The sequence below is a fragment of the Nelumbo lutea genome, chromosome 8 (genome assembly GCF_056320005.1).
Source record: "Nelumbo lutea isolate HS-2025 chromosome 8, American lotus-T2T, whole genome shotgun sequence".
In the NCBI taxonomy this organism is placed as follows: domain Eukaryota; kingdom Viridiplantae; phylum Streptophyta; class Magnoliopsida; order Proteales; family Nelumbonaceae; genus Nelumbo; species Nelumbo lutea.
In genome coordinates, this window is record NC_142691.1 from 1,368,476 (window position 1) to 1,384,118 (window position 15,643).

Consider the following 15,643-nt stretch of genomic DNA (forward strand, 5'->3'; position numbering starts at 1 on the left):
ATATTAGAGGTGTAAAACGGCTTGACATGGGCCCATGTGGGTCGGGCTGTGGGTTGAGCCTGGGCTAGGTCATGCTGTGGATTGGGCCAAAATTATTTATTTTAAAAAAATTAAAATTATAATTTTATATAAATTTTAATGTATACAATTATTTATATATAATAATAAAATAAAATAATATAATAAAATTGAAAAATATTTATTTTATTAATATATTATATATTATATATTATTATATAATTATAATTTATATAATATTATATATAAATATATGTATAAAATATATATAAACCGTGCTACGAACTGAACCGGGCCCGTTAACCTGAAACCCTAAGTCTATACAAACGTGCCGGGCCGCGGGGGCACAGCATTTACACTAATATCCAATTTTCGAAGTAAGAACTATGAACCTTTTCCCACTTCGAGTATGACTTCGGACATGGCCATGGTGTTGCATTTGAAGTCCTCGAAGTAGAAGCCAAACCGAAATGCCAGTAGCGTCTGCATCACTGCATCTGCACAACAGTGAAACGGTGGACCTTGGATAATCGCTATTCGCCAAGAAACAATCGAGGAAAAAAGCAAAACGCCCATCTCCCGCGCGACCTGAAAAACGAAGAATCGGGCGGGCGGTGCTCTGAACGACGACAACGAGAAACCCTAACTAAGCCCATCAAGACTACAAAGTGAAGAAGAGATGACGAAGGAAGCGAACGACATCTTCGCGTCTTGCTCCTTCGACAGTCTCGGACTAGACTCCTCCTTATGTCAACAACTTCGAGGTTTAGATTCTCTCTGTCGATATTCTTATTTTCCTTTCAAGGTCCCGGGATATTCTAGCACTACACCTTGGTTTAATGCAAAATGAGTTACCTAAAACCAACTCCAACTGGAGTCATACACTTCCCACACTGAAATGAAAAAAAAGAGGAATAAATTAATTCAAATTGAAATGTTAAGTTCTTTCATACTAACGTCGATCTGCTTTCATGTTTTCTCACTGTAATTCTTGATAGAGAGGATGAGTTTCCAAGTCCCAACGCTGGTTCAGTCTCAAGCAATTCCTTTCATTCTCTCCGGGAGACATGTGTATCCTTTGTCTTTGTTTTTTTGCAGCTGTGATGTTCTTGTTTTAGATATTTATAGCTGGGATTTTCTTCTTCTGCCTTATCCATAGTGGTGCTTGTTCTGGTTCTTAACGAAGTTTCTAGACTTGTTAACGCGGCGACTGGGACTGGAAAAACTATTGCATACCTTGCTCCTATAATTCACCACTTGCAGAGGTATAATCCTCGGATTGAGCGCTCTGATGGAACTTTCGGTGGGTACTTTATTTGTTAAGCCCCTTTTTGGCAAAAAGAGAAATAGGTTCTATTTTCTTTCCCCAAACTTGATTGACTCCAGCTCCATGTTATGTAGTTTATACCTGTTATGGTTAGTAATAGAGGTTTTCAATTTGTCATTTCATGTCCTTTGGTTTTGGAAGTATATATTGTTTGATAAAATTGACAGTTCAGGGTTATTAGCGTTGGTGCTTGTGCCAACGCGTGAATTATGTATGCAGGTTTATGAGATCCTACAGAAATTATTACACCGTTTTCATTGGATTGTTCCCGGCTACATAATGGGTGGAGAGAACAGGTCAAAGGAGAAAGCCAGATTGCGTAAAGGTATAAACTAGTATATCTCTTGGTTCTTGGATCTTCATTTGGTGTAGGATTTTTTTGGTAGTCTTTTGGTTTCATCAGGCATGTAGCTTTCTTGACGTTGCTTGAAATGTCATCTGGGTCTACTGCTCTAGGTGTAACATATAAATGCTATAAGATGTATCTACATCTTTGTGAGTAAGATGGAATGGTTTGCTTCTTTATATTTGGACATGTTTCTCACATCATCTCTGTAGAAGACCATTACCTATGTTGGTCCTAGCTATCTCCCTGCAACTGAAATGATTGGCACATTTTTAATAACTTTACCTGGTTGAGTTAGCAAAATCTTGTAGGCATCATTACTTGCTTATTAGTTCCTTGGTTAACGCAAAAACAGTTGCAACTGAAAAATTACAAAAAAGGTTATGTTTTTCTTGCAGTAGTTGCTCTTCATTTATAATGTTCCTTACAATGAAAAACCTTTTGCTTTATCATTATTTTTTAATAATCCACATGATGTTCTAGGCTATAAATGGTACCAATAAGTACTAGCTAGAGGCTATCACTATCACTTTTATAGTGTGATTTCCATTATAATTCATTATGGCATTTTATTTTCAGGAATATCCATTCTTGTTGCAACACCAGGGCGTCTTTTGGATCACCTGAAGAATACATCATCATTCTTGCGTACAAATTTGCGGTGGTTAATATTTGATGAAGCAGATAGGTATGATTTCTTGTCCAATGCTAGGAGTGCAAATTGGGTAAACAGGCCTCGGGCTGGGCCTTTTCAAAATTTATAAATGCTCAACTCAAGCAGATCCAAGTTGCACTCCTATACAGGTGCTGGAACCTACACGATGAAGAAATCTCTTTCTGACAACTGCTAAACTTGAACCAACATTTCTGTGTACACCGTACTCATTATTATCTTGATCTGTTGTTTTTAAATATTATTTGTTCCATTTGCATAACATTTCCCATAAGTTGCCTTCCTAGTTATAAATTATAATGTGCATGTGTAAACTAAGCTTATCATGGTGTGAATGTGTGATATATTGCCTTATCTTGAACAAATTGCGTGAACTGGGTTGTTTACACATTGTGGCATTGTTTTGCATGGGCAATATATACATGCTTGCATATACATTTAACATGGTAACATTATCTCTTGTTTTGAATTATTCTTAATATTTACTGTTTTGCAACTGCACAGAATTCTAGAGCTGGGTTTTGGTAAAGAAATAGAGGAGATACTTGATCTTCTGGGTTCAAGGCAAAGCATGTCTGCTTGCAAGGAGAAGGTGATTTCTAGGTTTTCTGAATTTCAGAGGCAGAATTTATTGCTATCAGCCACCTTAAATGAAAAAGTAAACCGTCTAGCCCATATTAGTTTAGAGAATCCAGTTACGGTTGGCCTTGAAGAGAAGAAGGTCTTCATTGAGCAACAAACTACATTAAGTAAACAGTTTAGATCCCCAGGGTCTGATGTGGATGATGAGTCAGAACAACCAGATAGACACTTAAACTCTTTGAATGGAGATTATAGCCTTCCAACGCAGTTAGTTCAGAGATATGTGAAAGGTATCATTTTTAGGAGATGCCTAAAATGATGCATGAATACTTTTTTGATAATATTGATGCATAACTGTTTTGACTATGATATAATTATATAGTAATTGAATGCTATTTTGTTTTTTACAGTCCCTTGTGGTTCACGGCTTGTAGTGCTTATTTCTATTCTCAAAGATCTTTTTGAAAGAGAAGCTTCACAAAAGGTAAGGTTAAACCTTCAACTTCTAGATTGTCAGTTCTGTTAATCCTTTTTTTTTTAATCTTATTCTAAGAAGATGTAAAATTGTTGTGAATTAGGAAATTTATGAATCATTTCCCCATTTTCTCCACCACATAGCGCCATAACCATTTGCCTAGTAGTGCTTGACTAGTGAAATGAAATAGCCGAAGACCAATACAGTCTCTATTTATTTATTTATTTTTTTCTGTAGGCATTTGGGAATTGGGACCACTCTACTAGATGATATTTCTTCTAACCAAGGCTCAAGGTATTGATACAGCCAATTTACATGAGCTTCTGTATCGGGCATTTCAAAGGCATGGAACATTTTTTTTTTTCAAAATTTTACAGGGGGTTGTTCTTAGGCCTGGCTATCCCCTGAAAGTGGTCAAACTCCCAAAGGCCTTTTATTTAGCGTATCAGTACCCTAAAGATACGATACAGTGATACCCTTGATATGATGCGTATCGTATTGATGCTTTGAACCTTGCTTCTAACCATATGGACCATCCCACAATAAATCTTACTCCGTCTTTGTGGATAAGTGGAACGGAGATTTAGAAGGGCATTGTCAACAAGGGTTAATTTACTTCCTTTTGATATATACGAGTTCCATTAGTTTTTTTGTTTTCATAAATAAACAGTTTCAAATTTCAATATAATGTCTTGAAAGTCCTATAATGATGTTGTGATTCTTTTCCCCTGATATTCTGTACAAATTATGTACTTGGTACTCAAAAATAAGAGAGCAAGAGAAGGGAGAAGAGAGGCTACAGGTTTTGAGAGAAGTGCACCAGTTGAGGAGAAAAGTCTGATCTCCCAATTGCCTAGGCTACTATTTATAATCCAATAATCAACTGAAAATGAGATTACAATTCTGCCACTGTTTTAAGTAATAAAACTAACATAAACATAAAAAGACAAATATATCCCAATTCTAAATGAAAGAAATCAGCAACTGAATAAAGAATACAACAATGTGGTGACTATGCTGACCATGCTCTCAACACATTCATGTTTCATATGGCCATGGGGCTTTATGTGAAAAATGACTAATTACAAAGAAGTAGTTGAATCCTAGAAGATCATATTAGTTTGACATTTTCATTATCTTTTTAATTATTAACTACGAACATCATTGATTTTGGAGATAGAATGTTACGTACAACCCAGTTGGCTCCCTTTACCTAATAAAGAAAAAAAAATTGTTCCCTTCCTAAGGCTGGTTTTTCCCACCTACCTCCTTTTTCTTTTACTTGCAATATTTTACAACTTGTTTTCATTTGTTACCCCCTGATACATTTGTTCCCTGTTTGCCCCTTATTTTGCAAGTGAGTGTTGCATTTGCTGATCTATGTGCCCGATTAACTGGCATGACCATCTCCCTTGCTTTTTGCTCGATTTCACTCAATATATGTCTGTGCTGCCATTTTCCTTTAACAGTTTCATTATTAATATTTAATAGGCTCTTCAAGCATTTTGAAGCATCTATAAGGAATTAATATGTGATTGTGAATGGTCAGGTGGTTTGATCTCCTCATCTTCATTGGAATATAAATGATCAGTAAGTGGACTTTCTAGTTGTTGCTTTTCTAGAACAGTTGAGTCCTTCTAGGATTCAGGTGGGAGAGGAAGTTTCCAGGTTTAGGAAGGCAGACAAAAATGGTATTTTCTGTAGTGAGAATGGGCCGAATGGGCCCTAGTGTTCTTTATTTCTTTTAAGTAGTGTTTAGAAGTTATGTTTCTTAGTTATGGGCTTTATGGGCCTTCTTTTATTTTCTTTAATTATCTCTTTAATGCTGGCCACCCCATTAAGGGCATCCAAGTAATTGTAGTCAGACTTAGAATTATTAATAAAAGATTAAAAGTGATGAAAGGGGGTTAGAGAGAGAGGCTTGAATTCTTCTTTTCTCTCTTCCCTTCCCTTCTTTTCTTTTTCTTTCTCTTTCTCTCTTTTCTTCTTTTCTTGCATTATCTTAATTACTGTAGGTGTAATTTTCAACTTGGTATTAGAGTTAGGCTCTCACTTTTGACTTTTTTCTCCTTTCTTTGCCCATACATAGTGTGTATTGGAGAATTGATCGGTTGATCAATCAGCTACTTATGCAGCTCAGTTAGGAAGGTTTTTGGAGAGTTTTGTGAAGGTTTTTCATCCTTAGTTGAAGCCCAGGGCAGTTTGAACCAAGGAAGGTTTTCTCGAAAAACCTAGATAACCAGAGAAACATTGTTACAAGTTGTAGAGACAGTTTGAACCAGGCGCTTGGGGATCAGAGGTAAGCCCTCTAATTTCTATTAAGGGCGGTTTTGGTTGGATGAATTCTAGAACCTTTGGAAGGGGCGCTTGAAGTTTCTCTCCTTCTCCCCATCCTGCAGGACCCTGTGAAACCCTAATTTTTGGGAGTTGAGAGGTTGTTCTTTGCTTAGAACAGTAAATCTAGCATAGTAAAGCCCTAATTTGATTTTCGTTTGCATCCATTTACTCAATGTAGCAAACTGGAGGAGATACTAAATATTTCACAGATTTTGGGTTTGGACATGGAGGGTCAATGGGGAATTTTTTTTGGGGCTGTGACCACTATGAAGCTAGATGAGACCAATTATTTAGCTTGATCTCAATCTATTAAGATACATGTGTGTAGTAGAGGAAAATGGGGTTATATTACGGGAGCAAGAAGAAACCGGAGGAGGATGATCCTACCTATGAAAGGTGGATGCAAGAAAACTACACAGCAGTGGGTTGGTTAGTGAATTCTATGCAACCACACATTAGTCAGCATTACCTGTGGATGGAAATTGCAAAAGAAGTGTGTGATAGTGTCACAGAGACCTATTCCCAAAAGCTTAATGTTGCTTGGGCCTACAAATTGAAGCATGATGTGAATAATCTTAGACAAGGGGAGAAGCCTTTAGCAATCTACTTCTCTATGCTGAAATTTCTTTGGTAAGAGATTGATTTGATGGGGATTGTTGTTTGGGGTTGCACAAGGGATGTAGAAACATATAGGAGGTTGGTGGAGAGAAATCGGGTCTTTTGAGTTTCTCACTGGATTCAACTCGGAGTATGGTATTGTGAGGCAGAATGTTTTAGCAAAGGATGAGGTGATTTTGTCTAAGGCATATGCTATGGTGAGTAGTGAGGAGAGCAGAAGATAGATTCGGTTTGTTGAGCCATAGGTTGATCACTATGCTAATGTGGGGATGAATCCAAAGGTTAGCACTGGGAAGAAAGCTGTTATATGTGAATACTGCAAGAAGCCTAAACACACTAAAGACACGTGTTGGAAGCTGCATCCAAAGCTCGTTCCTACCAGATTCATGAAAGAAAATGGTGGGAAAAGGGTTGAAACTATAAAAGGTGGAAATGCAAATGTAGCCACCTCTTTAGGAGGTGAACAAGGACAAGGTGGAGAGAAGTTTGTGGGAGAACAACTTGTAGCTGCCAGGGCTGAATATGAGAAGTATGGCTGAATCATCAGTCACTTGGAGGCCAATGCTATATCTCCTTTAGAGATTGTTCCTACCTCTGCATATGCTCACTCAGGTATTTGTGCCACTACACATCATGTTTCTGTCTCAGGTACTCGTAAAACCCCTTCGATAATTGATTCTGGTGCTTCTGGCCATATGACCAATGTTTCATAGTTATTCACCTCTTGCCAACTTCTTTCTAGCTGGGATAAGATATCCCTTGTTGATGGCTCCTTAGCCCCTATCACGGGAAGGGAGACTTTAAGACCTCTAACGCCTCAACCTTATCATCTGTTCTTCATGTACCTAAACTTAATGCCAATTTGCTTTTAGTTAGTAATTTGACTAAATCCTTGAATTGCAATGTGACATTTTCCCATTCATATTGTGTTTTTTAGGACATGGAACCTTAGAAGATGATTGGGAGTGGCCCTGAGGTGAATGGGATCTATTTGTTAGACATGCCTGAGTAGAGCCAAGTACAACCTAAGAGAACTACATTTGTTTTATAGTCCACTAGTCGTATTATGCTATGTCATAGTCGCTTTGGGTCATTTGTCCTTTTCTTCATTGAGTTTGTTGATTCTAGAGTTTTTTAAAGGAATTTGTCTATCGAGTCTTCATTGTGAGTCTTGTGAGTTCTCAAAGCATTATAAGAGCACTTATCCTTCAAGTAATAAAATATCAACTATTCCTTGTAATATTGTTCACTCTGATGTGTGGAGGCCTTACCATTTACCATGTATGGGTGGGTATAAATATTTCATCCTATTTATTGATGGTTTTTCATGATATAGCCATCCTTCTGAGGGGGAGAGATCTCTCGAGTTGTTTTCTTCATCTCTTCCTTTTCCAACTCTAGTTGAGTCTTGTGTCGAGCCCTCCACAGTTATCCCCATTCCCATGGAGGGATTTTCTCCTTTGAGGTCTTCTACTCCTGCTAGTCCTCCAGTTGTTTCCACTCATTCTATTCTCCAGAGGTGGCACCAACAACAAAGGCTAAGGCAAACAAAGGTTGATCCCACACCTCTAGTTGAGATTCAAGCGCTCTCGATTACTGAAGAGAGGACATGTCCATCACCTCCTCCACCAGTACCCACGTTTCTAGACCTTGACTTACCTATTGCTTTGAGAAAAGGTAAGAGGAAATGTACAACTCATTGTATTTTCAAACACCTTTCTTGCAGCTTGTTGTCCCCATCCTAATATATCCTTTCTAGCCTCCATTCCCTCTCAATCCATCCCATTGATTTAAAAGGTGTGCCTTAGGTGCACCTAGCGCATAGGCGAGGTGCCTCGCCCAGGTCCTAGGCGCAACCCATTCAAAAGGCGCACCTTTGAAAATTTGCTGCTTTTTCCTTTTTTTGAGTTTGGCGGCTGGGGAGGGGCATGGCACAAAGGCGGCTCGTAGAATTAGGAATGTAATATGTCACATTAGCTACTTGATGCAATTGAGAAAAAAAGAGATTGTGGGTATTATATGCTTGAAAATGTTTTGTATGTTTGATTTAATTTTTAAATTATCATTTGAGTATGCTTTACATATTATGTTTATGTATTTTAATTTTAGATAATAGGTTTTTTAAAGCATTTATTTTAAAACATAAGTTTATATTTTATTAATATTATGTTTTATAATTTTTTTTTTATTTTTTTGAATTTTTAGCCTTTTTTTTTTAATTGTGCACTTTGCCTCAAAAAGGCACGCGCCTCGCTTTTAAAACACTGATCCATCCCAAAGTTTGTTTTAGAAGCCTTAGACACACCAAATTGGAGGGATGCTAGGAGTACTGAAATAGAAGCCCTTCATGAAAACAATACCTGGGATATTGTTGACTTGCCAGTTGGGAAGGAACTTGTTGGGTGCAAGTGAATTTTCACTATCAAGTATCGTGTAGACGGGTTAATTGAGAGGTATAAGGCCCGGCTTGTTGCCAAGGGCTATACCTAGGTATATGGGATAGATTACATTGAGACATTTTCTTTACTTGCTAAAATGACTTCAGTGAGAGTTCTTTTATCCTTAGTCGTGAGCTATGATTGGCCTTTGTATCAATTTGATGTTAAGAATGTATTCCTGAATGGTGATCTCATTGAAGAGGTATATATGTCCCTTCTTCCTGGTATATATGGCAAGGAAATGGAGGGTAAGGTAAGGTGTGTAGATTGAAGAAATCACTTTATGGTCTGAAACAATCTCCATGTTCTTGGTTTGACATGTTTAGGGCTGCTCTTGTTTATTTTGACTATACTCAGACTCAATCAGATCACACCCTCTTTGTTAAGAGAAAAAACACTCTGGTGACATAGTTACTAGTAGTGATACAAAAGAAATTAGTGCTCTCAAGAAGTTTCTCAGTTTTGAATTTGAAGTTGAAGATTTAGGGGAGTTGCAGTATTTTCTAGGCATTTAGGTTGCTAGGTTCAAGGAAGGTTTTTTTATTTCTCAATGGAAGTATGTCCTAGACCTTATTGAGATTGGAAAACTTTGTGCTGAACTTGCCTCTACCCCTCTTGATGTGATAAACTCTCAGCTAATGATGGAGAACTTTTAGCTGACAGGGGAGTGTTTCAGAGATTACTGGGGAAACTTCTTTATCTATGTATGACTCATCCTAACATTTCATATGTTGTGAGTGTCGTCATCCAATTCATGCATGCTCCTAGAGATATATATGGCTATTGTAGAAAGGGTGCTATGGTACCTTAAGGGAACCCCCAAGAAGGGCATATTATTTGCTAAACATGGATACATGAAGGTAGAAGCATATACAGATGCTGATTGGACAGGAAATGTGATCCGCATCAGGATATTGTGCTATGGTAGCCAGAAATATTGTTTCCTAGAGAAGCAAAAAGCAATTAGTGGTTGCTAGATCTTCAACTGAGGCCGAATATAGAGCTATGGCCCATGGTGTTTCTGAGTTGTTGTGGCTTAGATCTCTCCTAATGAGATGGGTGTTTCATGTGACGAGCCATTGATGTTGTATTGTGATAACCGAGCTACTATTAACATTGCTCACAACCCAGTTCAGCATGATAGAACCTTTCATTGCATTAGAAGAGCAGCTAGCAGATTTTCTAACTAAGGGAGTCCCAAGGGAAAAACTTCAACATTATGTAAGCAAGTTGGGCATGATTGACATTTATGCTCAGCTTGAGGGGGACTGTAGTGAGAATGGGCCCTAGTGTTCTTTATTTATTTTAAGTAGTGTTTAAAAGTTATTTTTCTTAGTTATGGGCCTTCTTTTATTTTCTTTAATCATCTCTTTAGTGCTGGCCGCCCCTTTAAGGGCATCCAAGCAATTGTACTCAAACTTGGAATTATTAATAAAAGTGATGAAAGGGGCTAGAGAGAGAGGCTTGAATTCTTCTTTTCTCTTTTCCCTTCTGTTCTTCTTCCACAAACTATTGCTGAAACTTCTTTTCTTTTTCTTTCTCTTTCTCTCTTTTCTTCTTTTCTTGCATTATCTGAATTACTATAAGTGTACTTTTCAACTTTTTCTAAATGAAGTCTTTCTACAAATTATTGCTAGGGGCTAGGATAGTAGGGTCTGCCCAACACTTTGTACTTTAGAGGTGGACAACCACCCCTGATATAATCCTCATAGTTAATCATTTGATTTCTAGTAGTCAGGACTTGATCTCATTTTTTGGTCCTATGGTAACTTTTCCATGCTCTAAATGCCTATTTGTGCCTACCATGTTTTATCATTTTTGTTATACTTATCCACTGGTTAGATAAACAGAGGTTTATCTTGCAGATTGTGGTGTTCTTTTCAACATGTGATGGGGTGGATTTTCACTATTCACTGTTACGTGACTTCAAGTGGCCATCTAAGTTGCAGCCAGAATTAGTCCAGAAGCAGATGTTTGTCAGGTGTAGAACTTTTCGATTACATGGGAACATGGATCATGAAGACCGGAGAACTACATTTCAAGGCTTCAAGGCAGAGAAATCAGCTCTCTTGTTTTGCACAGATGTTGCTGCAAGAGGTCTAGATTTCCCTAAAGTTAGATGCATCATTCAATATGATTCTCCAGGGGAGTCTACGGAATACGTCCATAGGTATCTACCCTCTCATTTTGCTTGGAGTTTGTTAATTTTCACACAGTAGCTAGTTCTACTTGGCTATGTTATCTTCCTGTCAAAGTTGTCTGTGGTGAATTAGTCTCATTGTATCTATCCTTGCATAGCTTAAATATATTTAAATGTGCTGCATTATATGGTACTGCAGCAAATGAGTCCCATCAAAAGATAAAAAAATAGAGATGAGAAACCATTTGCATGCACATGCCACTTATGTAAGATGGCAGCAAGGCATTTTGTTTCTCTATTTTATTATTTTTGTTCTCACTGGTGGGGGGGGGGGGGATGAGAGTCATTTGGGACTACCTTTGAGTTAGTTGAGAATGGGGGCCATATAAAGAAAAAAGCTATTTATTTTAAGGATCCCCCTGTCCACACAGCATGTGCACCCTTGGTGGTTTAACTTTGATTGGACTAAGAATCTGTCAAGACTTGCTAAACAACCTTCATCCATGATCACTATGCAGGGTTGGAAGAACTGCTCGATTAGGTGAAAGAGGAGATTCATTGTTATTCCTACAGCCAGTCGAAATGGATTATTTGCAGGACTTACAAAAGCATGGCGTGCTGTTGAACGAGTATCTTCTTCTCAAGATCTTGAACAGTTTTCCCTTGTATGATCAAAAGCACCATGCCAATAAATTTGTTTCAGTAGAGGCACATCCTTGGGTGCTGTTTCTACATAAGGCACTTGAATCTTTCATTTTGGCAGAGGTACAACCTTGTGCTCTTACATTAGTTTTGATTAAATTGTTGATTAAGCTAAAAAGTACTGAATTTTCATAAGGCATACATGTTGATCATTTCACTTATTGATTTTTAATGTGGAACTTAATGAACAGTCATTTTTCTCCAAGTTTTGGCCCAAAAGGCCTTGTCATGTGTGTAAAATAAAGCCATTTTATGGACAACTTTAATATTAGAAACTAATAACATGGACAACTGTTATTGATAGGCAAAAAACAATACGTTTGGTTAGGTTGATATGGACTGTGGAATTGGCCACAGGACTTCTTAACATGGCACAAATAGGTGTGGTTTTGTAGGGAAGCTTCCTCGACATATTTATGAGTCAAGTAGCAATCTCCTTGATGACCCATGTAGTTCTGCCATCCGTAGGATTCATGTGGCTAGTGTAGGCTATACATAAGATGGGGGACCTTTTGGATTAGTGATATGTTGACTCATGTGGTTCACATCCAGTCATATCCTTTCTCCCTTGTATCAATGCCTTTCCCAATTAATAGTAACCCTCCAATCCTTTAATATAGGGTGGGAAATTTTCATATGGATGCTTTGCTATTTCTGTTTTGTTCCCAGCCATTAGCAAGGTTTTCTGAAGAAGATCTTGCTTTGCAAAATTTAATGTTTTTTAATGTGGAATAATATTTCCAAAGATGGAGGTCATTCTTTTTGGGGAGTAGAGATCGATACCTGAAGTGGAAACTTTAGAATAGCATGACTGAATTCAATCTACAAGTTGGAACATCTGTCTTTTTTTTTTTTGAGTTTTGAAATAATGAACTTTTAAGATGTCATGCTTTGATATGCTAATGTAAGACTGAATAGGGTAAGAGGCTCTAGAGTGAGATTCAAAGTGAAAATTCAGTTGGGTAGCTTGCTGAATTTTCGAAATTTAAGGGATTTAGTTATGTATCATGGGGGGTGCAACTGTGCAAGGTTGGATTTAGAGTGTTTAGGATGAACTGGTGAGGTTTATTGCAGTTTTAGTAAGCAAGAGATTTCATTAACTAGAGTTCTAGGGGGAATTCTGGTATGAAATTTGTAAGTTTGTAAGTTTGTATTGGAGTTGTATGGAAGGTGATTTAGTTAAATTGGGGATCTAAATGGTCTGGGAACAAGAGCAACTGGGGTTTTAGAGAAGGGTTGAACTATGATATGGAAAAGATATGATATCCAAAAAGCAACTGACCAATAAACTGGAATCATAAATGCAGTAGAGAATCAGGTATTATTTATCAAAATTCATGGGTGGATTTTGATTGGTCAAAATTCTTTCCATACCATATCTTTCCGGCATCATAGATTTTCACTTTAGAGAAAGGCAAAAACAAAAGAAAAATGTTGGATTTTCTGTATTTTCTCACTTACTGTTAGCTTGATCCTATACCAGTCCCAAACAATGTTGTAAGACTTGAAGTGGACTAAAACCCGGGTGATTAACCCATTTCGCCCTTCAAACCCTTATAAACCATCATTTAACCAGGACTTGGAAAGGCCACCAGTTCCTGGTTTTCAGGGTCTGACTATTCGGTCTAGCCGAGTCTTGCAACCTTGGTCCCAAACTTGAGTTTTGATTGGATCTTAGATGGCTGCAATAGTGTTTATGGTTTGGAGAAGAATAATACAGAAAACTAAGGATTACATTCACACCCAGGGGACCTAGAATCACTCTAGGATGCCAATATCACACATAAAGCATGCATGCAAGAGAAATTAATGGTCATTTTTTTATTCATTCCTTCCTATGGATGAAAAGTTTTGGGTGGAACAAATTAGACAATGGCAAAACAAAAGATTCTTGACTGGATCCCACTACAAATAAATAAAATGACATAAACACCCTAATAGGTCAAATCAGCCTAGATTCCAAGAATTATCATCCTGCCAAATCAGAGTCTTTTATTGTAAAAACAGAATTTCGTTAAAAGAAAAAAGAGAAATAGATAAAAGGTGACAAGGCATTACCTGAAAATACCGACCAAGATCATACAGCCATAAACAAGACACCCTCAAACAGTAGGGTAAAAAGATCCACACACCCAACGCTTAACATAAAGTAGTACAACGTAAATCCCAAAAAAGCAGAAGTTGCTTGGCTTTCTTCCATCTGGGATGGGCCTTCAAAGGCCCAGGGTGATCCTATCATATTTCTCCAAAAAGAAGTGATGCTTGATATAAATTTCTTCTTCCTAGAAAAATTATTGCTTTGCTTAAAGGAAACAAAGGGCAGATGTATTATTAATCTGAAGTCTGGGTGCAAACTGGAGCTAATGATAATAATCCTTGGTTAAAAAATCATGTAAAGTGGCAAAGGAAAAACAGGATATTGGCAACGTGCGTTCTCTTTTTTGTGAACTATAAATTGCCAGTAACATGAATGCCTAGTTGTCTCCTTTATGTGTCATTGATTTCATTTGGACAATATCATTCGATAACCAGAACTATAATAACAAGTTTGACAATTGATTTTGACACAGTATTCTTTGGTGGAACATGTCATTATTGACTGGTTCAAACCCCCTGGTTATGCTTCTCCACAAAGTACTGAAAATTCCTAGTTCTTTTGCCTGATACTTAGCTATATTCACTGACCAATCTAACTATAATAATGTGCCTGCTGTATGATTTCAGTCAGGGCTGAAGAAGCTGGCCAAGGATGCATTTTGCTCTTGGGTTCGTGCATATGCTGCTCACCGAGGTGATCTAAAGAGAATTTTTATGGTTAAGAAACTTCACTTGGGGCATGTGGCAAGGAGTTTTGGATTAAAAGAACAACCATCTTTGGTTGGGAGATCGTTTCAAGTTCATACAAAGAAAAGGAAGAAGGATCAGAAACAGAGGGGAATGACAAAAAAGAGACGGGTTGCTGGCAAAACATGAATATTAAAGACAAGGATTATTAGCCGTCACTTTTCAGACCCAGTTCCAAAGATAAGAAAATTCTCAACGCTTTTGATTTAGATTACCATGTGGTTTGAGTCCCAGATGTTTGATGAGTCCATCACTACATCAGTAGGCCTTTAGTGGATAAATTTTGGTTGGGGAGGGTTCCATTTTTCTGGTGATGGCAGCTCTGTGGATATGAAAATCTGAACCCGATATACTATAACGGCTGAGTTGTTTTCAACTTTCCTGATTGTAGTCATTTATGTATTTACTAGCGGGGATCCGTGCGATGCATAGAAAAATGCATTAATTCAGCATTTTATTTGTATTTAAAAATATATAATAATTCAGTAACATATCAGTAATTATTAATTAATTATACAAGCATTTTTTTTCAAATTACAGTAATTTTCTGAAGTTACACTAAATTATACTAAAATTTTTCAAAATTCCATTAATCAATTTATTTAATATTTTCAATAACAATAAAAATATTAATATAAAATAATTGAAAATATTAGTCACTGAAATATTTAAATTATTGAAATTTATAATTTAAAATACAAATAGTATAAAATAATGATTAATTTATTCAAATATCAATAAATTATTTCTTGAAAATGTTTGTAGTTTTCATAAATGTCAATAATCAGCAATTTATTAGTAATTATTCATTAATTATACAAAAAATGTTTAAAATTTAGTAATTTTCCAAAATTAAATAATTTATACTAAAAGTTTGAAACTTCAAATAACCAATTTGTTCTAGTATTTTCAGTAATATAAAATTATTAATATGAAATAATTGAAAATATTAATTACTGAAAGTAATAATTATTGCATTACCGAAAATATTAAAAGTAACTATAACTAAATAATAATAATAATAATAATAATAATAATAATAATAATAATAATAATAATAATATAATAATAATAATAATAATAATAATAATAATACTGAAAACATTAAATCAAATAAGTAAAAAATATAAAAAATAAATAAAA

At 36.5% G+C, this 15,643-nt stretch overlaps 1 protein-coding gene across 3 annotated transcripts; it reads left to right on the forward strand.

The window, feature by feature from the left end:
- The first annotated feature begins 358 nt into the window (after window positions 1-358).
- On the forward strand, window positions 359-15,011 carry LOC148842101 (P-loop containing nucleoside triphosphate hydrolases superfamily protein). 3 transcript variants are annotated; one of them, XM_088958675.1, is made up of 11 exons: window positions 368-782; window positions 1,017-1,089; window positions 1,212-1,321; window positions 1,527-1,670; window positions 2,271-2,379; window positions 2,869-3,236; window positions 3,357-3,430; window positions 10,680-10,984; window positions 11,473-11,719; window positions 14,227-14,290; window positions 14,381-15,011. In XM_088958675.1, exons 1-11 carry the CDS (start codon window positions 698-700, stop codon window positions 14,449-14,451), a joined length of 1,650 nt encoding a protein of 549 aa, XP_088814801.1. In that variant the 5' UTR covers window positions 368-697; the 3' UTR covers window positions 14,452-15,011. The 3 variants fall into 3 exon arrangements, with proteins under 3 accessions (XP_088814800.1, XP_088814801.1, XP_088814802.1); XM_088958674.1 differs by lacking the exon at window positions 14,227-14,290 and having other exon boundaries at window positions 359-782; XM_088958676.1 differs by lacking the exon at window positions 14,227-14,290 and having other exon boundaries at window positions 370-782; window positions 1,565-1,670.
- The last annotated feature ends 632 nt before the right edge of the window (window positions 15,012-15,643 follow it).

Excerpts from the sequence above, each read along its gene's own strand:
- LOC148842101 (XM_088958674.1), top strand. The coding sequence starts at position 698 with ATGACGAAGGAAGCGAACGACATCTTCGCGTCTTGCTCCTTCGACAGT. Across the intron at positions 1,322-1,526 it reads GCGCTCTGATGGAACTTTCG|CGTTGGTGCTTGTGCCAACG; the intron begins GTGGGTACTTTA and ends CAGGGTTATTAG. Across the intron at positions 11,720-14,380 it reads AATCTTTCATTTTGGCAGAG|TCAGGGCTGAAGAAGCTGGC; the intron begins GTACAACCTTGT and ends GTATGATTTCAG.